This window comes from Buteo buteo, chromosome 9 (assembly GCF_964188355.1).
Source record: "Buteo buteo chromosome 9, bButBut1.hap1.1, whole genome shotgun sequence".
NCBI classification, from domain to species: domain Eukaryota; kingdom Metazoa; phylum Chordata; class Aves; order Accipitriformes; family Accipitridae; genus Buteo; species Buteo buteo.
This window is the reverse complement of record NC_134179.1, coordinates 17,771,653-17,797,369: the sequence shown is the minus strand read 5'-3', so window position 1 is coordinate 17,797,369 and position 25,717 is coordinate 17,771,653. Positions and strand designations below refer to the sequence as shown.

At 40.8% G+C, this 25,717-nt stretch overlaps 1 protein-coding gene across 1 annotated transcript in view; it reads right to left on the bottom strand.

The window, feature by feature from the left end:
- Positions 1-25,717, bottom strand: part of PCSK2 (proprotein convertase subtilisin/kexin type 2) — a 111,534-nt gene that overhangs the window by 51,735 nt on the left and 34,082 nt on the right. The window contains exons 3-5 of the mRNA XM_075035507.1: positions 8,371-8,484; positions 6,565-6,673; positions 4,523-4,560 (exon numbers count right to left, since the gene is read on the bottom strand). Coding sequence (XP_074891608.1) covers positions 4,523-4,560; positions 6,565-6,673; positions 8,371-8,484 — 261 coding nt within the window. The remainder of the gene's footprint in view (positions 1-4,522; positions 4,561-6,564; positions 6,674-8,370; positions 8,485-25,717) is intronic.

The window sequence follows — 25,717 nt, the reverse complement described above, 5'->3', positions numbered from 1 at the left end:
CAGCTTTGCCATGACCCCCTGATCCCAGAAAAGCAAGTAGTTATATTGCAGCAAGCAGGGAGAGGGCTCTGGGAGAGCAGTCCATCCAGCCTGTGAGCAGGCACACTCCTTCTCATGTATATAAAGTGCATTAAAAAGACAAATAGATGATTCAGGAGGTAAAATTCAGAAACTGCAAAGAAAAATATGGATAGAAGTGCACTCTACATGATAGGTCATAGTTCAGCAATTTTTTGGACAAATTGTTTTTTTTGTTTAGAAAGCCCTTTCTCTTCCTTGACCCTCTATTTTGTCAAGTGTTAACCCCCATTAAACTATTCAAGCAAGAAAACCAGCAAGTCAAAAACATAAAAGCCAAATTAAACTGAGGAACTAATGCCAAGATTTTGTACTTGAAAAGTGCTCAAGTGCCAAAACCACCACCTTTGAGAGACTTCTAATTGCTCCCAATTTTCCAGGCAAGATGTGCAGACATTGCTAGGGTATGCAGGCATTTACACTTGAGAAACACAAGCTGTAGGCTTTTAATTTCCTAAAAATAAACAATATAACTTAAGAGAAAGCTGCCCCAAAGTGCAAATGTTGTGAAACACCAAACGTGCTATAGGAATTGTACAAAGGTGACTGCAATTGCTACACCAGCCTGAAGTGAGTTAACAACTCGTTCCTTAAGAGACTCATTTCATTGCATTTTTACATCTAAACCGATCTTTCCTTCAGCCGAATTTAAGTCCTTGTCTTTAGTTCATGCCCAAATTACTACCTACTGGGAGAAAAGGCCCCCACGGTCTCTGAGACAGAGTAGCTGCTGTCAGAGCAGGATCTCCTAGGACTTAAGGAGGCCTACACAGCCTTGCAGCGAGAGGAGGAGAGGCAAAGTGCCAATGAACCAAGCCCTGCAACTGCTGTGCTGTACTTGGGCAAGGGAAGAGATGGCAGATTTTAGCAGCGGGAGTAGGAGTCAACTTTGCCCTTCAGCCAGCCACCTCTCAGACACAGCAACTGCAGCCAGCTCTGTGTGAGGAGGTACCAGCACCTCTTACTAGTTACCTTGCATATAATGTGCTGATTTATCAGCATGTTTCCTTGCTGCGTCCTCTGGTATATTCAGCATGGAATTAAAAGTGAACCTTAGGCAATAAAGACGAACTACTGTTGTGGTTTAAGCCCAGGCAGCAACTAGGCACCACGCATCTGCTCGCTCACTTCCCCCCTCCAAGTGGGATGGGGAGGAGAATAGTAAAAAAAGTAAAACTTGTGGGCTGAGATAAGATCAATTTAAATTCAAGCTCTGCCTCACCCCCCCCCCCCAGTGCTGTGACAGCCTAGAACCACAGATTTCATGTGATAGCTCATATTTTTGTATTGCTGTATTGAAAGCATTGGGGTGGTATCTCCTTTAAGACTGATCTTTCAGATGGGGTTTCTGCTGCTCCTTTAATGACTGTCTTCCTCAGTCTTTTCTCCCGTGTCTGGCGATTGATCTGCCATGCCTGATTCTACATTTTGCATTGACAATCTTCTTTTGTCCCTCCACAGCCTGATCATTGCTCCACTACTGGACAGCTCCTTGCTTGGACAAAGTCATTCCTACAAAAACCTTTTCAGATTCTCATCTCAAGATCAGTCTCCTCACAAGTCTTTCGTGACTGCCTGTATTGGTTTTATGTGGCAAGGTTTTGGTAGCGGGGGAGGTTACAGGGGTGGCTTCTGTAAGAAGCTGCTGGAAGCTTCCCTTGTGTTCGAGAGAGAGCAAGCCCATACCAGCCGGCTCTAAGACGGACCCGCCGCCGGCCAAGGCCGAGCCAATCAGTGATAGTGGTAACGCCTCTGTGATAACATTTTTAAGAAGGAAAAAAAGTTGGGAGAGTGAGAAACAGCCGCCGGAGAGAGGAGTGAGAACATGTAAGGGAAACAAGCCTGCGGACACCAAGGTCAGTGAAGAAGGAGGGGGAGGAGATGCTCCAGGCACCGGAGCAGAGATTCCCCTGCAGCCCGTGGGGAAGACCATGGTGAGGCAGGCTGTCCCCCTGCAGCCCAGGGAGGTCCACGGTGGAGCAGTTATCCACCTGCAGCCCGTGGAGGACCCCACGCCGGAGCAGGTGGGTTCCCAAAGGAGGCTGTGACCCCGTGGGAACCCCGCGCTGGAGCAGGTTCCTGGCAGGACCTGCGGATCTGTGGAGAGAGGAGCCCACGGAGCAGGTTTTCTGGCAGGACTTGTGACCCCGTGGGGGACCCACGCTGGAGCAGCGTGCTCCTGAAGGACTGCACACCATGGAAAGGACCCATGCTGGAGCAGTTCGTGAAGAACTGCAGCCCGTGGGAATGGCCCACGTTGGAGAAGTTTGTGGAGGACTGACCCCATGGGTGGGACCCCACGCTGGAGCAGGGGAAGAGTGTGATGAGCCCTCACCCTGAGGAGGTAAAGCAGCAGAAAATAACGTGTGATGACCGTAAACCCCATCCCTGTCCCCCTGTGCCGCTGGGGGGGCTTGGTGGAGAAATCCGGGAGAAGGTGTTCTGAGATTTCGTTTTATTTCTCATTACCTTACTCTGGTTGATTTGTAATAAATTGAGCTAATTTTCCCTAAGCTGAGTCTGTTTTGCCCGTGACGGTAATTAGTGAATGATCTCTCCTGTCCTTATCTCGACCCATAAGCTTTTGTTATATTTTTCTCTCCCCTGTCCAGCTGAGGATGGGGGAGTGATAGAACAGCTTTGGTGGGCACCTGGCATCCAGCCAGGGTCAACCCATCACACTGCCATTAAAAGGTTTGTTGTCCCCATGCCCAGACAGCTTTTCTTCTCCAATTTTCACTCCAATATTTATTTTCGGAAGTCTCAGATTTCTCCCCTGCTCTACTATTTTCTGATTTCTAGCACCATGTCTGTGCATTCTCATTCTCTGTGTCATTTTCCATTAAATTCTAGAATACTTACTGTTGGCACTCTAAAACCAATACATTTCTGCTAAGCCTGACAAATATTTATCCATCAAATGGAAAATATTTTTAGAATTAAAAGAGAAAACATTGTATTACTGAGAAATCTATTTTTGGTTTCTGGGCGTGATCTTAGGTTCACTGTTAACAACAGAACTGTACCTATTTGACATTGTATCAGATATGGTGTACAGACTTTTTGCTTGTTTATTTGAAACATGATTTTTAGAACCAGAATATTCCCACATACTTTGTCCACACCTGCTGCTGGAAAGTGAGTAAAGAGTGTGTGCTTTGCCCAGACTATATGCTAGAACATACACACAGACAATTCCTGCAAAGAAAAAGGCTGTCCTTTACAAACTTCTTTATTTGTATCAATTTATGGGAACATCCTACTGAGTTATGCCCTTGGGAGAGAATTTTGCAGTCAGGGCACAGGGTTTAATTAGCCGCTATCAAGTTATTAAATCAGTTCATAAGGAGTGAAACTGCCTATCCTGCACTTTACCTCTGCGGTCAGCTATTTTCCAAATTCCTTGTCCAAAGTAAACACCTTCTATATCCATTTATTCTTTACCAAATGTGCTTTGCTACTTGCAACAATAAATAGATTTTCATCCTGCGCGTTATTATTTTCCAAATTGGAAGTACGTAAGAATAACTGTCTTTCTCATTTTGGAGCTGTTCTATCTGAATGGCTCATGTTTTTACCAAAATTTCCCATTGTCTTTGTTCCTTCTTTTCATTTAATTGCAATTGCAAACTAAACCACATTGCTTAGCTGAAGAAACCTGGGCTTCCCTCAGGAAGCCACTGACTGCAGGAGATTAGCAAGACCTAAAGCAGAGACACCGCAGCCCCCCGGGAAGGAGCCACTGCTTCTTGACGCCCATGGCCCAATGGACTGCCGGAAGCACAGCATGAGACCAGCGTACCACAAAGGCAACCCACAGTCCATGGGTGCTGGAAGCTCTTGTAGACGCCTGGAGACAGAAGTACTAGTGTCCATGGGGTATTGGGAAGAGCCCAGAAGAATTAAGAAAGACAAAAATCCTCTAGTCCAAAGGTCTGAAGCCTGAGATAGGTTTGCGGAACAATCAATTGACACACTGTGTGCTGAGAATACACAATTTGCCCTGCACATGCTTTGAAGTACTGCATCAAATCACCTGTTATAAAGGAATTAAGCTGGTCCTGGAGGTTTCAAAGGCTAATACATGCCTTGCCACAGCCCACAGCTCTGTGGCCCTCCAAGTGACAGGTGCATTCTGCATCTTAATAGCAGGATTTAGAGCCAATTCCCAGGTTACTCATTTCTGTCCTAAATCCAATAATGCAAGCTGCAGCTTATTTAATGTGAGGCAGCACTGTCATTCCTCCACAAAGAGCCTTGTCACCTTTCCATTCCTTGCACAGAATCCCATTTTTAGTCTGCTTCTTTCAATGTGAAACGTATCATCTGTAAGATCAGCAGTTCAGCTGTACTGTTGTTCCACTCATTATTGAAAATTTTGTAGCAGAGGGACTACAACAACAAGAAAATCCACATTTTACAGGAAAGGTCAGCATGTACTTACATAATTTGATGCAAGATCAGGATGCAGATAATCAATTCCTGCAATAAGATAATGACAAAACAGAAAGCAAAGGTTAAGAGTTTCAAAAAAGATTTTCTAATGATCACAGAACAAAACAAGATTCCTTTGCAAACATAAGAAAATGATCATGGCAAATAATGCAACTGACTGAAGTGAGATTCCAGTTTTTAAATGTGGACTTTTAAACTGGTGTACCATTACTGATGCAGTCCCAGCTAGGAGTTTTCAATCATTTATGTCAAAAACCAGGTGCCAATTGAAAAGGTGAGCTCAGTGACAAAATTTATTGACCTGTTTTGTAGACTAGATCATATTTACTTATTAAGATTAGTTTAAATCACAATTTATCTTTATACAAGTTCTATCATCTCAAAGCATACCAAAACTAACAAGATCAGTAAGCCCTGGATCAGTACAGGATATAAAAATGAGTATTTTTAACCATGGAAAATCGTAAACTAAGTAGACAGAAAATTACCTAAACTAGACTTGGGGAGATCACCAAGGCAAACATTTTGGATTTTGTGTATGAAAGAGAACTTTTAATATTGGATTAGACCATTTTAGCAAATATCTGAGCATAGGCTCTGCACCTTGGTAGTGTGCTAAAGACTGTAACAGGGCAGTGGTATGAAATATACTCGTTCTAATGCATGGTATCTTTCTACATATGGCAAATATACAAATCCCAGTGGATGGTGTAACAGAAGCAGCACATCTACACTCAGATGGGATAACCTGTCCTATTACATATCCAGTTAAAACATACAAAGAAATGGCCACCACTCTCATGTTACATTTTGATCATTACTCTGCTCCATGTCTCCAACTACCACACTATTATATGTTCAATTTTAACTGCAACGAGAATGTTGTATTATCATAGTTATTCTGATGAATTGATTACCTCCTATTATGTAGGGTACTTAGCACTACATTTGCATGAAGAGACCCTTGGATCAGTAAGGCTCTCTGCAGATACAAGTGGTAGGTGGACAACAAAAGTCTCAATGAAGAATCATGTTATTCAGGTGCTCTCATCCAGAGTTACTGGAAGTGAATATAAGGCAAGTTACTCCCTTCTCTAAAAGCTGTATCTGATGGGCCAACAGCTTTATTTGACCTGAAGCTCAAATCGTTTGTCATCACGCCCATCACAGCCATGCCTAGCTATTCTGAAAGCTAGTCCTGCCTCTGTGGGATCAGTGAAATTGTGATTTCTAATGACATCACATGAGAGAACATCTTTCACATGAGATTGATCTCTCATCAATATACAGGTGTCTAAGTCTACCTTCCTACTTCCACAAAAACCTTGTCTTAGGAGTAAGCAGATGAGGAACAGAAGTAAGTGAGGGCAGATCTCAGTTGATCCTAGAAAACATATGGGGATCCAGACATTTTATTTATTTATTTTTAATATTATTCAGTCACCATAAAAGGAAAACATTCAAAATTTAGCCCAAAGAAAAGTGTCGAGAGACTGCACAGAATCCCTGTACTTCAGCAAGGAACCCACAAGTAGAACAGCTGTGACTGCAACTGTACCTTTTATCTTCATCTTCCCTGAACTTAGCCTCAAATTAGTAATACATTTAATATGCAGGCCTTTATAGACATTCAGCATGAAAGCGTTTAATTATTTCAGCTGTCAAGTATGATTTTGAGAATAATGTAATCCAGAGAGTGTTTTCTTAAGTACTTTTTGCACAGCAATTACTTCCCCCAGTCAGTGCCTACAGAAGTCAAAGGGAGTCTTTCCTTTGGCTTGATGGCCATAATAGCCCTGGAAGATATCTGAGTGATAATTGCAAACTACTTTTAATGCTTGGATATCCATGCTTCAGTATCCTTAGTGAAGTCTTTATAACACGTTTTCCCTGAAGATCTCAAAGTCTTTAAGGAGGCTGGTAGTCTCACCACTACAAGGAATCCATTATTACTTTTTAATCTTTTTTTGACTTTGATTACATGGAAAAAGCTACTTAAAAATACTAAATTAGCACTCAGTCTTCACTTACCATCATCCATAATTCCTATGGTTACTCCCTTCCCTGTGTATCCCAGCTGCCATGCTTCAGCTACATTAAGGTCAAGTCCAGGAGTCCCATCTGCTTGACCAGTGTTAATCTAATACATCAGTGAAAAAGAAGAATAGCTTTTTTTACTTGACAGACACATTTCCACAGCTACTGAATTTTGCTTTACGTTTTTGCATGTATCTTTGGTATGGAAAATATATCCCATTTGCTTTGGAGTGCACATCTGTACATAATCATATCTAGGGCAATAATGCAGCAGTAAAAAAAAAAAAGAAAAAACAAAACACTAAACAAAAAATGAACCCTGGGTAAATTCACTTCTTCACGATTTATAAGATTAGGTTAAACACTGCATCTTTTGGACCCAAAAAAGGGCTTTTCTACTTAAGCATGTCAGGGCACTGGGTCAATCCAATAAAAAGTTACAGCAATGGATTTTATAGAGGACTTTTTTTGTGAGCAGGAAATGCTTTTTTCTGAAAGCAGGGATCTACTGAAACTCATGACCACTGGGTTTAGTACCAGAAACAATTTCTTTGATAACCGAGTTAGCCCTTCTTTAAGCAGGAAAGTTCACTAGATGAACTTCAAGGGTCCTTTCCAACCTTGTGTGTGCATGTGATTCTATGGTTCTGCAGTACAGGCAATCCCCTGTATCTTCAGGCATTACTTATGTTCACCAACCTCATTTGCAAATTTTTCAAGTTCCATAGGAAAAATAATATGGCTTTTGCTGTTCCAGATGCAAACATTTTCAATTTTGTGTCAGACACATCTCATTTTAAAACACATTTTAGTATACTTTAGAATCTGAAAAATCTATAGCTTCATAAAAAATTTGTTATTTTTATCACTGCTACATTTTAATTGAAGTACCAGAAAGAAGTGAATTAATCCACACTTTAGTTTATCATCTCATCAAGGATGAAGTCCTATCCTTGCTAATGTGCCCTCATTCATCTGAAAACTCTTGTCTTCAGAAAAAAAAACCAGCCATATTGGATGGATTTATAAAACATAAGAAATGGATTAAAAGGAAAGAGAATAAGAAACACTATTCTTAAGCAAAAAGACCCTTCTTAAGTTAACAAGGCAGTACTGCAGTTACTAAGTATTTCATCATAAATAGGTTGCAACATTAAAACTGACCAAAATTACTTTATCAACCTTTTAAATAGAAAAATACCATTTTGGCTACTTCAATGTAAAAATTTAGTTTTTCTTTTATGACTAAAGACTTCACCCTATAAAATATGACACATTAAAAATGAAATGATTTAGCAAAATATTAATTTCTTTTGACATTAGCTTAAGCCAAAATTAATCAGTTTTCAGCTGTTCTGCTTTTGACAGAAGAAAATCAATTAATATTCAAATTTCCATAAGAAAAGAAAAACCTCAACTTTTCCTAGCCAATACACTAGAACTTTTTGTTATAATTCTATAACAATATTTTACCTGGCAACAGCTCAAAGACATGAGTCATATGCAGTTTTAGGGGTCACATCAGCACACCAGGAATGCCCACAGGATACCAATACAGTTCTCTTTCAAGCCTTCTAAGGATCTTTCCGTTGACTGAAATGAAATTTAGCTCTTGAAATGTGCTGGGTCTTCCCAGCATAAAAGAAGTACAGTTAAAAACAACAGGACCGAGCCTCGGATCCATTCCCAAGTTCTTGTGACATATTTGGAAAGAACTCTTGCAAAACATTGCAAAAGCACAGAATAGCTTGAATGTCAGTTATTTATTTATGATTACTGTGATTTTCTTTCAAAACTTACCAGGTACCATTGCTTTGTAAATAAAGGATCATTCATGTTGATGTCAATGTCATTGATTTCTCTATATCCTCGCTTCCTTCTGCTGAAGCCTTCCTGTTGCACAGCTTTCCTTACCTGGAAGGGTTAATTTTTACATCTTTAGCTCAACATTGTTAATCACATATACAAAGATTTTTTTAGCTTTGTTTTCGTGAGAGGTAAGGATTATGAAATCACTCTACTTGTGTCTGTGTCACTCATTTGCAACTTCTAAACCAGTGACTGATTTCAACCAAAATTTGCAAAGAGGTAGAGAGCTCCAGGACTAATACAATGGCTACATGGGGGAGAGACACCCAGAAGTGTCCTATCTGGAGGAAAGCTACATCTTGAACATGTTTTAGACACCCAACAATCTGCATAAGAAAGAGCCCCTATTCCAGCATCATTATTGTCACGGTTCTTGCCATACTTCTTCATTGCCACCAAAATCAAAACATTGTTCTTATTGGAAGCTAAAAGTATTTGATTCACAGTATGTCACTGTTCCAAGCTGCAGGCATTTGATAAAATGAGGATGCAGGTCTCAACCACGCTTTTACTTTTTCAGATTTTTCTCCAGGGCATTTTCAGAGTATTAGATAGCCTTTCCTGCCAATAATATTTGTTGGGAGAGAAAAATCTGGTGTTGTGTGCTTTCATCATGCTCCTGAGGGTCTTGAAAACACGTCTTGTAAAGCAATCTACTTTTCAGGGATTATCATTGCAATAAAAAAGTGGTAAATAAATACACTGGCAAGAAAAACTAAATGGCAAAGAAGCCAGTAAACTGACCACACTGGCTAAAATGTAAGATATGAAAATACTGGTTATGAAACACAAGTAGCCATACTTTTTAGAGATCCTTTTCTTTATAAACAGCAAATCCACAAAAGTATTTAAGTAAGCACTGTAGAAAATAAGAAAAGTTAGACACACAAATATCTTTGGAGGCAGGAATTACAAATGTCAGACCATAATCATCTTATTTGTACCCATGTAAAAGAGCACTCCTAAAGGAGACCACTGAATGGTTGTAATTGGAGCCATATGTGCTAACATATTCCCAGACCTTGCAGAAGTGCTGTCAAGTTTGGCATACTCTTTTTGTACTCTTTAGCCTAACACCTGGAACCAAGATAGCATGAAGAGTTCCAGCATTTAATTAAAAAAATATATACAGGAGTTACACCACTGTGTTGCAGTAACTCATATAATGTCAGTCAAAATCAACAGAGGAGAAATTCATCCAAAGGCTAAATCAGATCATTCTTGGAGGTGTCCTTCTGTCTCCATTAATTAAAGCAGGAGCCTCAAAAGACAGTGCTCAGTGAGGTGCCTAAGGCTGAGATGAAACTGGGATCTAACTGATGGAGACTAAAAGTTATTTTCCTCATAGCTATATTGCTTCATTATAACCCTGAAAACCTAATACCAATTCATAGTGAGCAGGATGGGGCAATGTGCCCTGAAAAGGCAGCATCAAATGTTTCTAAAAATTTACTTGTATGAATTCTAACTCCTTAACTAAAGGTACTAAATGATAAAATATTGAATTGGTAGGTGCTTTCATTTATATGTGTTTCCATTACTTGTGCAAGTTCATTAAAAGCAGAGCAGATTGAAAATAAAGAAAAAAACTAATACCAAATAAGCTGGAAAGAGGACAGTGATTAAGTAGGACCCATACTAGGTATACTTAGTGGCCCGAGGTACCTGTACAGAGTAAAGAAAGGTATAAGCACGCTGTTTGATAGCTCTAAGATAAGGCTCAGTGATGCCATGGAGACAACAGAGCAATCACCTGTCATTATGTCTTCCTCTGTTACCACCCCTGCCTCTCTGCTTGTGACTGCAAACCCCAAGCTGTCACCACAGAAAATAATTATGAACAGAAGCCAAGCCCCACTTAGAGGGATGCCAGAGAAAAATATTTCATGTATTTGTGCTCCCACGCAAGCCTGCAGGCTCTGCAGGACCTGCTGCATTAAGGCACTGAATTAGGATTTAGTACAAAAGGATTTCTACTAATTAAAAAGCAATGCTGAGGAGCCCTGGCTTTTCTTTAAGACAACCTGGAGGAAGTGGGGGAGCAATTTGCAGAAATAGCACAGGCTGGTTTCCCTCTTCAGGATCATCTCATTCGTCTGATTTGTTCCATCTTCACAATAAAATATAATTTATTTTTTCTATTATATTGCATTATATTATAATTTCCTGAGACAAGGAAATATACCCCTCAAGGAGGTATAACCTTCTCTGAACTAAAACCACTCTGTAGGCTGTTTTCTGGGTATTTCACATGGACAAAAGGCATACAGGTTGTTAAACACCCACTGATGTAACAGTCTCAGAAATTCCAAGGCCTCTTTTTCACTACAGAAACAAGGTGGGGTTTCCTCACATTCGCAAATGATGGTAACTCATACAATTGCATACAGAAAAGATTAGGCTTTTCTGTCATGAAATGAGGTGAAAGGCTTGGGTAAGGCCTTGGTAGCTCCTCACTTACATAAGCTACAAATCACCTCATTCAGTTGCCTTGTATATGGATCTTAGCCAGCGCGAGGTAAGAACTTGCCTTTCTCCTGAAGAAAATGTGTCTAGAAAGCAATGATCCCAAGATCAGATAACATCCATATATTCCAGAAAAAAATCCCCAGTAGAACAAACTTGGAAGGGATGATGTAAATCCAATTATTTGAGTGGAGAACTGCCCACTTAGTGCTGCAGACAGCTGATTTGGGAGAATCCTAGTCTTCTGGCCAACTGGGTATCTACATTAGAAAAATGGTGTTTTTCCAGAGCTGGGAACTTGTGCTTTCATATCTAGTCTAGATCAGGAGAGGGACCACATATGATTCTGCTTCTGTCTTATGGTTTTCTTCTTAAAGAAGAGCAGGCCTTCCTGTGACATCAGTAACACAAATGCAGGAAGAATTGTGTCACATTGTTTCAAAAACACATACACGAGAGAACATCTCTGCATGTGCAATGCTAGAAAATCATTGGAAAATACTCTGATCTTGTAACAGCCATAATCCCATGTACTTGTGTCAAGTTCAGACCTGGAATCCAGCCCTCAATCCAATGCACAATGCAACCTCATGCCATCTTTTATATACTTGTTTCTCTAACTGAAGTAGGAAAAACAGCATTCATAAGACTCGGGCTTCTGATAATAGCATCTCTAAGTGATTCAAGCCTGTGAAGCATGATACTTATTAAAACATAGTGAAGGAACAAGATTTTCTTACTAAAATATCATGAAGTTTACTGTCTCAAAATTAGGCTTATTTATCAGCAGTAACAGGCTTTTGTTTATTTCATTCTTAATTCACTTATTCCTTTTTTGTTAGGATACAGGATTAAGTAAAGAACAAAATCTGAGCACCTACTTTATTAGCATGCAACTAATAAAAGGTACTAGCAGTGTTGTAATCAGCATGAAGGTCATGCATCAAAGAAGTTAGCCCATGGATGGTAAGATCTTTACAAGGAATAAAGGTTCAAGTACTGATTTTTAATATACTTGTACTTATGCATGGTGCATAAAGTCACTTGGATGATAATAAACCAGCAGGAGACTGATGCAGAACAAATTAACAAAATAATCAACTGACTGCAATACTGCTCCAGGAGGGCCAGAAATGGCAGCACTCTAACTGTGCTCTATGCTCCTGTGAATGCCAAGATAATCAGCTCCTCGTTTTGACAGAATAGGGTTAATTGTACTGGTGAGCTCCTGCAGTTAAATGACTCTGTTATATTGAGCATAAATGACAGATTTACTAAATTATACCAGCGGGTGCACAAAAGGGGAACAGTACACACAACCCCAATCTCAAGAATCAAGAACTTCAGAACAGGATAATTCAGGCCAAATTCCAGAGGAAAAAAGGCCTCTGATAAAATCTAGTAGGTGTGACTTTTTTTAAAAAAAACCAACATAGCAGTGAGATGATCAACCAAAGGAAGTAGTGGTTCTTTTTTCTCTAAAGCCTCAGGGTCAACACAGGTCTGTTCCTGAAGGTGAAGTAAGAAGTTATAAACTGATAGCCTGTATTTTTGAAGAAGTCAGGCTGGTGGTTGGACTTAGGCCCTATGAATTGTACTGAAGATCAGTCTCCCATAAAGGTCCAGACGCACAAAGGCATTGTCAAATAAACCACCTTCAGCTGGTGGAAAGCTGTCCTAACTGTTGCTGTCATTAATTTCTGATATCCAAAGAAACATGGTGGCACCAAAAGATGGAGGCAGAAAAGTTCAAGTGCAACAGAGCGATCTGCACATCTAACTCTCTTTAAAAAGTAATGAGAATGGGATATCATGCATCTATAGCAGCTTTTTGGGGTCTTATCCATCTGCTTCTAAACCCTGTACAGAGTTAATGAGTGAGTGTGTCTTTTTCACCTCTGATTTCACTCTAAGTAAACACAAAGACATTTAATTTTACTATCACTCCATCCATGTAACATGAGAGATATATCTATCAGGGAACCACTGATCCCATTCACAGAGCACACACTCATCACCTGTATTGTCCCACAGCTGCTTGCTGGTAAGCTCTGAAGATGTCAGAGAGGAGCACTCATGTCACATTCTTCCACATTTCTGTTAAAGGCCCAAAGTAACCAAGTTTTGTGTGACTCTCCACTACAAAATAAAATTAATAATGCTGACCCTCCTAACTAGCAAAAAGAAAGTACAGACCTACTCGAACCATAACTAAAGTCAGATGAACCAGAACTGAATCACTTTTAAATAGCAATGGGGACAGCTCATTTCTGCTATTGAACCAATAACCTAGGGTGGTGAGGCTGTGTCCTGGTTTTGGCTGGGATAGAGTTAATTTTCTTCATAGTAGCTAGTATGGGGCCATGTTTTGGATTTGTGCTGGAAACAGTGTTGATAATGCCAAGATGTTTTCATCATTGCTGAGCAGTGCTTACATAGAGACAAGGCCTTTTCTGCTTCTCACCCCACCCCACCAGTGAGTAGGCTGGGGGTGCACAAGAAGTTGGGAGGGGATACAGCCGGGACAGCTGATCCCAGCTGACCAAAGGGATGTTCAGACCATATGATGTCAGGCTCAGCAATATGAACCTGGGGGAAGGAGGAGGAAGTGGGGGACATTCGGAGTTACAGCGTTTGTCTTCCCAAGTAACTGTTAAGCATGATGGAGTCCTACTTTCCTGGAGATGGCTGAACACCTGCCTGCTGATGGGAAGTAGTGAATGAATTCCTTGTTTTGCTTTGCTTGCATGTGTGGCTTTTGCTTTACCTATTAAACTGCCTTTATCTCAACCCACAAGTTTTCTCACTTTTACCCTTCTGATTGTCTCCCCCATCCCACTGCGGGGGGAGCAAGCCAGTGGCTGTGTGGTGGTAAGCTGCTGGCTGGGGTTAAACCACGACATGCTGCTAGACTCCATCCAGCCACAGCAATGCAGAAAACTGACGCCTTTTGTCTTGACACAGCTGGATCCATCTGCTTGATTTCAAACTTTCTGAGCCTGTTGCAAGGCCCAGAAAGAATAAGCAGGGATGTCAGGGGGCTTGTGAGTGTCACTGACCATCCAATATTTATAAATCAAATGACAACTGCTCCTCTCAAGCAAGCTAATAACTTTCAAAGGTTTGCATGGCTCTCTCCATACATAGCAACGAGTCCCTCTTGCTTACCATAGCTGTCTCTGGTGGATTATTCATAACAGTCTCCAAGTGCCTCTTCTACCTATATCCACTAATCTCTGGGGAGTTTTTTGTACAGGGACCCTTTCTCCAAGCTATCTTGCCACTCCTTGGTAGGTACAGTTAGAGTCACTACAGCAAAGACATAGCAGCTGTTAAAGCACAAGTCCTTTGAAACTTTAAAGTTTATCAACTCAATCTTCCCTGCCATTTCTAAGCAAAGGACAGAGGAAGAATTTTTTTTTTTCAATTTGAAAGATTCCATGAAAGTAAAAATGCATCTCTTTCCATCAAAATATCACTCTTGTTTTATATATTTTTTAAATGGCTATTTTCATAATGACAAGCATAGACAGCATGAAAATTGCTTTGATTTCTGGAAGCCACGTCCACTGTAAAATATGTCCATTTTTCATTGTTCTTAGCCACCCCTCTACCTTGCTGTTACTTTTTTGTTTTGTTACTAGTTGAAACAGCGTCATTGGATATCAAAGACCTGCTGCTTTTTTCACTTGTTACACTTAGTTAGATGTTCTGGACCAGTTCTAGTTTTCCACTTTCTCTAACCAGCTCCACTTGCCTGCCCAAACACTTCTAAGTTTATATAGACCATCAGCAACTACTAAAGCCTCTGGACGCTTATGCCGTCCCCAGCCACCCCTCTTGGGATGTCTTGTCAGTTTTACTTGACTCCAGCTTGTGCTCTTTGAACTTTTTTCCCCCCTCTCTCTGGATACAGTATTGCAAAGTGTCATGCTCCCAGCAGAACAAAACAGGGACAAAATACTACACCATTAAACTCTGACAAAAGACTGTTACTGATTGCCTTGCACAGAAAATCCCAGCATAGTTGGGGCTGCTCACTAACTTCTCTGCAAAAATCACTGAAAATCATAACACCAGAGGTATGGCCATTTAGGAAACTGCCCCAGAAATTCAGCATCAATCAGACAATAGTAAAATATGAAGGTGAACAGCCTGCACTCAAAGGTTCCAGCCAGGCAATTAACCTTTCTTGATGAAAACACAATTTAAAGAACTCATGTTTCAATCAAGTTCATATTTAAAAAAAAAAAAAAAAAAAAAGCAAGAACTGACTTGCATCTGCCTTATTTTGTGACCTTTTGTTTTCCTGATACTAGTTCAGTGCTTGGTAAATAAGGAGCTTTCAAAAATAAAAGAAAGGGAAAAGAAATCAATATTTTTGTCCATTTAGCAGGCCTCTCACTGTTCAGTGACATTCAGGAAGCAGTGAGTAAAGAGACACGGAATCAATGTGTAAGAGGAGGCTGCAGATCTTATTCAACCTGCTCAGCTAAGCAATCAATAGCGCTCCTCTAGCTTCCACTTTGAAATGCAAGTGAGTTGTTTAGGCTGCAATGTAAAATGAATGCTGAGTATGAATGGTCTGCAATGGAAAATGCCCATTTGGTAATACAGACATTTCCATAGGATCATGCCCTCTTTGACAAAGTTTTTTTGCTCTAGGATAGAATTTATTAAGGGGAAAGACTGAGACAGAGAAAAAGCCCTGGATCTCTTGATATGCAGTGCACTGCCTCAAGAACAAGCAAACTGCTTCACACCTCTGCTCTCTCCTCAGTTTGGCACGAGGGCCATATCAGGATCTACACTATCACAGGTGATGGCTATTCTAGGAACTCCGTTCTTATTTCCAATTTTTTCACTGCTTAGACAAGCCAAAAAGAGAGCAGGAGCATTTCTGAAATCTTAAGAAGTTTCTGAAGGAATGAAAAACTGCTTCTTATTCTACACGGAGAAGCTGACATTACACTTTATGGTCTATAATGACAGAAAAGTCAAAGTAATTTATATTTCAAACAATGTCTTATCTCATGACAGTAGGTCAGTCACTTCAGTTACAAAAACAAACATCTCCGTAAGAAAGAAATTCCCCAGAGATGGGCTGTAACTCATGCATTAGTCTCTCCAGTGGATCTGGAGAGACTGCAAAGCACAGGGAAACTTTATCAGTAGCTTGCGGGTAAATTTTGCACTTCACTGTCTCACCAGTTACATTGGGCCACAGAAATGATCAGCCTCTCCCAATCAGTATAACCACCTCTCAGCGCAGGTGTAAACAACAGCATGCCTGGTGACAGAAAAGAAAATTGGGCCCCATGCATGTAGAGCACTATCAACTGCAGATCCTCCCTTCTTAGCTGCAAAATTAGTTGCTACAACTCACAGTTTTCCCTTCTCTTACATTGCCTTGCCAAGCACTGCAGGTATACCTTTCTTAAAACATCATGCTTGAAAAAAAATAACCCCACCATTTCATTCTTCCTCAACAGTAGAAGTCTTTTCATGGAGTGATTTTCATTCATTACAAAGGCCACCATCAACCTCTGAGGTGATACCCAAAGTGGGTCTATGTTATATTTGCAGCTTCTCTGTGGTATAAAAGGGTTTTAGTTTAAACAGAAATCCGGCCCAGTTCATCTTTAAGATTGCAAACCCTTTGGCATTGAGACTAGCTTTTAGATATTATCTATGCAGTACAAAGAAGAGAGGTGCTCACACGATGCTGAATCTTCTAATTTAATAATTCCCTCTTTGTCATCATTTGTTCATTTATAACTTTGGACCATTTCTTATACTCCTGGGCAGTCTTCCAGCAAAGGACTTTCCTCCTGCTTCACAATAGCTCACTGGTCCTACAAGAAGAGAGGTACTACAGAGTCCACCTTTATATAACCTCCTTTTTAAAGATTCCATCTGTATGCTTGCTGCTTCCACACAAGCGATGAATATCCGATACATCCCAAGAGAAGGGAAGTGCTCATAGGCTAAAGATTCCTCTAAGTCTGTTGATTTTAAGTTAATTTATTTCATGCAGCAAGTCTCCAGATAAGTGTGGACTGCGAGAAAATATCACTTGGAGAAAAACATGTTCAGTTTGGTTTGTATGGGAAGACTCAGTTGACACCCTTGACCCACCCTGACGCAGAAGAGAATTCTTGTAAATGTGAATATTTGTGCTAATGTCCAAACACATTTCCAGTCATAAAGCATCATTTGTAGCAGCTTTACCTCTAATTTCATGCATTTTCTTTCTGAATATGCCAATTTGCTTTACAGGTATTACGTTCAAGTGTACTGCATATATGCAGACTGGAAGAGTCTTGCAATATGCCTGTGTAAGTATGCATCATCATTTAGGGAAACTGAATCAGCAGAGGATGAGATCTTAAAGTAACTCTGCAACACAAGCTGAAAATAAACCCTGAGTCTCCAAAATGATTCTGCACTTAAAAGCTGGCTTCTGACCTGTGCTATAACTTGTCATACTTCCACTTCATCCTCCACAGCCTTCTTCCCACTCAAATTTCATCTAATAGCTCGTCATTTGCCTTGAGACATCTGCTTGGAAAAATACAATTCGCATTTTCTCTCATGGAATTACTGGCACAGATTATCCCCTTCCCACGTTAACTGCGAATATGCCATAATGTCACACTTATTAAAGAACTGCATGTTGCCCCATCCTTTAGGTGATTTATTTTGCTTTCTGTGTGTACTCCTTTTCTAAACAGCTTCTAAGTCTAAAAAACAAGCATTTTTATATAGCTGCCCCCAAGCCCAGTGACAGTGTTCAGTCATGGTAACAGCGGTGGGAGCTGTTTAAGGTTCCTCTCTCATGCAGTGGGGCTTAGAGTAAAAGTTTACTTCAGCTTCCTCTGCTGTTTATGGCCCTTCCAAGCAGATGGAGCCCACTGGATCCAGTGGCAGTGAAAAATTTTCATACAAAAGTTTTGCCAGAATCTCAGCTGAAGAGCAACTTCCCAGAATAAAAATGGTATCATGGCACTAGGAGGGAAGGAAGGCAGAGTAACGTCAGTGCCGTTGTCCAAGCTGAAAATCAATTTGATTTAAATTCATTTAAGAAAGTCTGAATTAAAACAGTTACTTAAAACTAGCTGTGGGTCCTCAAAACCTGGACTCATGGGGTGACAGTGAAGAAAAGGTTGGCTCCATCATGTAGAATCCAGGCTTTCCCAAACCTGGGTTCAGAAAGGGCATAAGTGCCTTTTGATTTCTTCTTCCTGGCTGCAGCCCCGTGAGTGCCCTACAGAATACAATCCTTCTCTTTTGTGACCTATTCTGCACTGTCATTGTTCAAAACAATTTTTCCATTCCCTATTTCTTCTGCTCTGCGAGCAAATGAAGCTGTTTGAATTTGGGGACAATATCTCCTGAAGAAGCATCTCTTTCTGTTAATGTGGAAGGGAGCACCTCTGTACAGACAGGAGAGGCCATCACAAATGGCTACTTACTCTTCTTGCGACATCTCCTGCAGTCTCTGTTCTGACTCAGGTCCCCACTGCACCATGCAGGCAGGTTGCCAGCACTGATTACTGCCCAGTGCTGTCAACACCTCCTCAGCCAGGTGGTAGTGACATCTGCAGAAGGCCCATTTAGCTTTAATAAAAACCAAAGCCTGTTTTTACAAAGCTGCCTGCCTCAAGTGATACAGCAACAACTGCCAAAAAGTCTAAGCTTATTCTAATATTTCAAACCTGTAATACTTAAACTTCAAGGTTTGCATGAGCAGTAGCGATGTATTAGTGAGCCTTTCTTGTCCATTTTTAACATCTACAGAGCTCTGATGCTATCTCAGTGGAGATGAGAGATAGAATTGCAAACCACTGATCTTTCTAAAGTGCTGCCTGGTGGGAATTACATGGGCTGTACAACATCTTCTCTCAGGAAATTTCATAACTGGAAGCCAGACACAAAACAGAAGCCAATCCTATGACAGAAGGAAAACCACAATTATGCTGCTGCTCACATTAACTTATCTGCTCATGCACCCAACAGCAGAGTAGTTGTTTATAGCACAGCTACTTCTTTATTCTATTACCATAAATACGCTGGACAGAAAAGACAATGGAGCTTGCTCCCATACATGCCTTTCCCAACCCAGTAGGAAGCAACTGACAATTTGTATCGATTGGGCTGTATGTATACTGTAAAGGTTGCAATTGTCCTTCTTCAGCTCTTAGATTCAGAGGTTTATGGATCCCCATCACAAAGCACATTAATAAAATCAGCAGAGGTTTATGTATCACTGCTGTACAGCATTGAGTTAGCAGCGTATGGCTGCCAGAGATGGGCCATCTGCCACAGAGGAAGCATCAAAACAGAACCGTTTCTAGAGAACAATTTATTATCAAGAGGAAAGGTAGGAAAAGCAGGAAAATAAGAGATTGGTTTGCAAAAAGGAAAGAAACGGCCGATGTCTTATTGTTCTGGCCTTTACCCAAATGAGTTTTTAACTTGATACTTTCAAAGGACTGACCTTGATTCTTGTCAAGACATGCTGTACATCAGAATTCTTTCTTTTAATATTCAAATGTTCTCCTTCAATTACTGCCTTGGAGCCTCCAGAGCTCACTGGTGCCCAGCACTGTGGCAGAGAGCACGGCCAAGGCAGATGGATATCTACATCAGGGCACTTTTTCTACCTCATCCCAGAATCTGGCTGCCATCAACCAGCAGAAGACCACCCTTCTGCCCCTGAATTCATGAACTGCCTAGTGCCCAGCTTGAGAAGCATATTGAACCCATGTTCCCCCAGGCAAAGTCTACAGCTCTTTTCTTGACAAGAAAGTCAACAGGACATGAGCAATTTGGCAAAGGGATCACATCTAGCATGAGACTGTAGGCAGGAGACCTAACACAGAGCAGTAATGGGGTCAACAAAGCAGGGAAGACACACCATGCTGGGGCACAGGGCTGGCCCCAGCATAACAGAACACAGAGAATTAACAGGGAAGGAAAAACCTGTGAAACTGAGACAAGTATTAATATGCTCAGAGTTTATCCCAAGCTTGTCACGGAAACAGGGCAGAGGGCACAGAAGTGTGGTCAGAATATTCTTTACGGGTTTTCTCAACAACCCCCTTACCAGACAGGCTTTTTACATCCCTGCCCATGTTCTCCAGCAGCCTGTCCTGCTGGCTGTTGACAAAGCCTCTCTCCAAAGTACATCTGCACAATTAAAATTATTTTCAAAAATCTTAGAAACAAAGGGGTTTCTGCCTTGATTTCAAGGGACCAGGACATCCAACTGGTTCCAATTTGTAACAAGCCCCTCTATCCACTGCCTAAAGCAATGAAAAGTGGCCCCCAAAGACTACAAAACTCATTATTAATTGCAGTTGCATGTGGACTGAGAGGGATTTTGGTGCCAGAATTTTCCCTTGTCCCCACCGCGTCAGAGCACAGGCTGGTTTACATGAAGTGATAAAATGATCATCCTGCTGCAAATTCTTTGAACTATTGCTGGTTTTTTGGCCAGGAACAAGGGAGTATCTTTTCAGTTCAGTTATTAGCATAAAATAATTAGACTTTGGCATATATTTTCCTCCCAGTGCACATACATAACTTGCATTAATATTAATAGGGAGTTCTCTATTCACATTCATTGAAAGGAGGCTGTAGCCCAAGGGAACGAAAAAGACTAAACCCTAAATATGCTTTTGCTTATCACCGAAGATTTCAACACACTCCTGTAAACCGCTGTCCTCATTTATATACTTCTTGCTCTTCCTAGTTTATTTCCATTGAGACAAATGTTTAGCAAATCATGGAAAAAAAACATTTGCTCAGGCTTCACACAGCAGGCAATCAAAAATGATGCATGCAAATTCTATGGAAATCGCTCTTTGTGTCCAAACTTTGAGATCCAATTCATGTTATGGTTTCCACAGAATAAAAATTTAACAGAAAAGCTTCCCTTGTGAAATTACATTTCTTTGGTATGAAAAGTGATGAATCTCTGGTTAATACTAACAGTGCCTGCTGCATGCACATTTAGGGGCTCTTCATATTTCCAAAAAGCCAGCATTAACCTGTGTTACGGCAAGCACTGAAGAAGTGGCTTGAGACTACCAGTATTTCACAGAGTAACAAAAGGGACATCTGGCGAAATAAACTACTACAGCTGGAGGATTGACTTTATGGCAGTTTGAATAGATGCCTACACTGGGATATGAAGTCCCACGTGTCTTGCACCACTGCAATCTGAAGAAGTGTAAAACATCCAGTATTAAATGACAGAATTATGGACTTGGCAAGCCGTTGACAACGCAATGACATCAGAGGTGATGTTCTTGTTCTGGGCCTTTCCTTTAAGAGCAAGGTGTGCTATACCTATGAATGACTATCATGAAAGGAAAATGATGAACAATGAAGCGCTGCCAAAGGTACAGCAGAATTATATAAGGGATGAAACTACCAAAGTCTTGGCTCAAAATGTCATTTTATGAGACTGAGGGTAACAACAGTATCTGCAAAATGGGGAAACCTGAACAAAAAATTGAAAAAATCCCCTGAGGTCTCTGAAAAGGATTGAAAATTACCATCCTCTCTACTGGGTAGGGTCCCTCATCATTCCTCGCTTCCCTTTCAGGAAGGGCCAACCCACCTTAAGTTATTCCCTCTTGTTTCATCTCGCCACATGCCACCCTGGACTGAACTGCAAAGGAGATCAGGGAAATGCTCTAGCTTAGAGTAAGTTTTTTAAATGCAGTCATATTCCCTATGCCAACACCAGCTATGCCTGCAACAAAGAAAGTGAGAATGGTATCAGAGCAACAAACAGTGAGGACAGAGGAGGCAGGAATACCTAAATTCAGGAACACCACTGAGAAAAACATCAGGTGAAACGACCACAGTGGAATAACTGTACATTTGGTATCAGCTTCTTGGCTGAGATTCAATTCTCCAGAAATGCAAAGACCAAGGTTCCACCTCCTCTTGCCCAAGGGTAAATACAGACTCACTCCATTAATTTCAGTGAAATTACTTCAGATTTTCACTGCTGCAAATTGGAGAAATATCTCTCTTTTGTGTTTAACACCATCCCTGTGAGCAGAAAAACTCTTAAAAGCCACCCCCTGGTTGAACTCAAGTTCAAACTTGCTGGGCTGAACTTGCGAGGACAAATTATTATTATTTGGTTCCGGGGAGAATGCTGGTTTCCAAAGAAGTAACCAAATCAGAATATGCAAACCACTGGTGAGGAAAAGATGCTGAGATACTGAGGGGGAATGAGTAAGCAGGGATGCCCAGAGGAGATGCATACTATGAAGCTGGAGCAGCATGCAGAGCCTTGTGAATTAGTATGTTCAGGCTCTTCAAGCAGCAACACCAGATGGACATGACCTGGAGAACTCCTAGTGTAGATGCACTGCTGGTGCACCTTGTAAGTGGTGGCTCGTCTCCAGCATTTCTATCATGGAGCTTGTGGAGGGGTCAGCATAAGCACTTCTGACCAACTGTACAGAAATACTGCAAAAATCCCAGTGTGATCCCACCTGAGGCATGTGTTGTTCCTTCACATGCTTCTCCTCCCTCCTATTTAAGCCAGGTACCCTCTTCCTCCACAGGTGCCTAGAGGTGATGAAAACTGTCCGGGGATTTTTTTCTTCCCTTTATCATAACTCACAAAGCAGGAAATGTTTAGAGAGGAAGAAAGCACAAGTTCCTTGTACATTACGTGAGTGTGTAACTGAGGTCATGGTTTGGTCAGTGACAAAGGAAGCAAATGGTTATTTTGTTTGTTTATCCTGGAGATCTGTAACAAAAACAGAGTCCTGGAAAGCTACTGTGCTGTCCAGTAAAAGCTTATCCAAGGTCCTTATGGAAAACACAGCTGAAAAGAAAAAAAAATCCCTTTCCTGTTGTCAACCTTCACAACAAAAAATAGAGGAAGAACAGAGAAAAGTTCTCTCCTATTCCCCCCTCATATGTCCCCTCTCAATTTAACTCAGGACCTGACAAAAACCCACATAAATCTCAAGGAAATCATTCATCATGTCTGTCATCAAAATCACTAGTTCCTCTAGTCAGTGTGGGTAGATAGCTGCTCTTTCAAACAGGCAAAACATATTAAAAGAGGTTTCAAATCACCTCACAAAGGGGAAAAAAACTATTTGTAGTTTCATTCCACATCTCCATCTGAGGGTAATGCACTCAAAGATGACAGCACCTCAGCCTGGAGGCAGTGCTGCAGTTTGGGATCAGAGCTAAGAAGGTGCCTTGTCCTGGTGTTCTACTGATGCCCCTGGCATTTGGGGCAGAAATGAAAGGAGCTAAATGTCAGCTTCCTACCTGCAGAGACCCAAGAAAGCTCGAATTTCCATGAGCAAATATTATAATAAAAGCCATGTGACACTTACACAATCCTAATTGCTAAGAAATCACTGATAGATCTCCGAGAAACCATACCTTCCCCCCAGCTGATGAACACTCATTTGGGGTCAGTAGCACAGTTTAAAGTAGGTCTAAAGTAGCACAAAACCACAATTCCCTAACTTGCTGCTTCTTTCCATCTGAAAATGCCAAGGCAGGGGGGTATTGGATTTTACCTTCTGGGAAAAGCTGCATCTGTATATTTTACATATATAAACTGCAACATATTCAGTTAAATAACTTGTGCATAGTTTTTGCAAAAAATTATTTGCTTACTGGACAGCAAAGAATGAAACAATAAATGAAAAAATGTTACTTAGGTTACAGTCTCCTGAGCACAAAGACCCCTCACTCAAATCTCTATTAATGCTAGAGAGGTAAATGTGTTTTCTCCATCTGCTGCTGCTGTCCTGGGAAAAGCTGGAATGAGCCACAGGGAAGCAAGGACAGGAGCAGAGGCAGGACCGCTAGTACTGGATTATACCCAGGGACAAATGCCTCCATACAATTCCGTTATTATTTTATGCTTAGATAGCCTCTAGGACAGTAATTTCCCCTGAGCCTCCAGATCATGCATGTGGAAACACTAAATGACAACAGTAATTACAGTTTAAGGTTACTGTCCTTTGTCTAAGTCTTTTGGGCTTCAGAGGATCTGCGCTAATCTCTTGGTTTTTATTTTTTCCCCACTGTTCTCGTCTCAGTTTTCTTATTGCCCAGGTGCTGTAAAGACCACAAATAGCTGTAATCCAACCTTTTTTTTTTTTCCTCCTTCCAGAACAGTAGATCGGGCATCTGGAATCTACTACTTTTGCTCTGCTATGCTGTACGACCTTCTGGAAAAATTTGAAGCGCCCCTCAATTTATTTCCAGCATTTTTGAAATGGGCATAATCCATATTTGAAACATGCTTTGAAACCTGTAGTTAAAGATTATTTCATTAAATACTGTAAAAGACCACAAATTATTTCAGATGGACAGACAGCCATTTCAGTGGGAGATCCGCAAGTATTAAATCACCAAAGCAGTCCCTTTCTCACTGTCATCTATTTTGTAGGCAGACAGAAAGTATCTGGGAAGATTTATTTGACTTTCTAGCTTACACTGAATTATTCATTGTTTGCAAGTCAGGTAGGTAATTCACCTTGCACACAATTCTCAAGTACAGTGCTAGTAAGAAAACCACAATGGGTAGATTTTTCTGACAAACAGCATTCTCAGGTAAACAGCTGTCTTTACAGAAATACGTCCTTTCTCTATGCAAAAATGTTCAGTATTTCACAGTGAATGGCAAGACACCAGCAGACGTCAGTTTGACTCATACTCCTAAAAGCAATGTCCTTTTTCATACCTTCCAATCTCAATCTGGAATTTGCATTTCTTTCATAAACTCAAACTTTCTTCCAAACCTCACTGACACATGAAAGTGAAAACATTTCATAATTAAACTCCAAATTCTACTGAGACTACATATGGCAACTCTGAAATAAACAAAAACATTTTTTTGCTATGACAAGTTGCTCACTGCAGAAAAAGTTTTCTTCCTTAGAGATAACTAACCAAACCCAACGATTTACATCCCCTCTTCCAGGTTTTTCTCCAAATGGCTTCCTGGAAGTTAAAAAAAAAAAATTCATACCTCATCTTCTGTACCTCTGGAGTTAACTACTGGGGGTTTTTTGGTTTTCAGTGAATTATAGCCTATGAGTAAAGAATGCTTCCTCCTTTGGAGGACTGCATCACTCAGCTCCCATTACCTCCTCAGAACAGGGTTTAAGAAGCCACTAAGTATGCTTTGACTGAGGGAAATCTCAATCTCTTTAAACGTTTTTAGGAAAGGCGGGGTGAGTTGAGCTCCCCTGGATTTGTTTGTGATAAACTCTTCAGGCAGTTTTGCATAACAATGGCTTCCTAGACTAACATCCAAACAGGACTAAAAAAAACTTTTGATGCAGATGTTCAGCAAATTGTCATTGTTCATTGAATTAGCAACAGAAACAGTTAGCGCGTGCCAAGCCCCTGTGCTTCAATTTTTCAAAACGGCTATGGATCAAAGACCCAGTGGAAGTTTGCTAGAGGTAACTGGCATCAGAGAGCAAGAGGTTTACACAGCTGTGAGAAGCTCTAGCCCTCACAGTGGCACTGCTACCTTTAAGTTTGTTCTTAGCCATTTAGATTCAATTAATTAAGAGCAGTGAAGCGAGCAGCAAGTTACCCATTTCTATGAGCAGAGAAGGCTGTAGTCCTGGCTGATAATCAGATGCTTGTTTCAGAGGTTGTCTCCCACTGGCTATTTTTCTTTGCATGAAACGTGCTTTTCACATTGTGGAAACTGGAGTCAGACCTATGGATGTCTGGAAATAGGATGTTCATTTGGAAAGAAATAATGAAGCTGAAGAAAACAGTCAGAAAC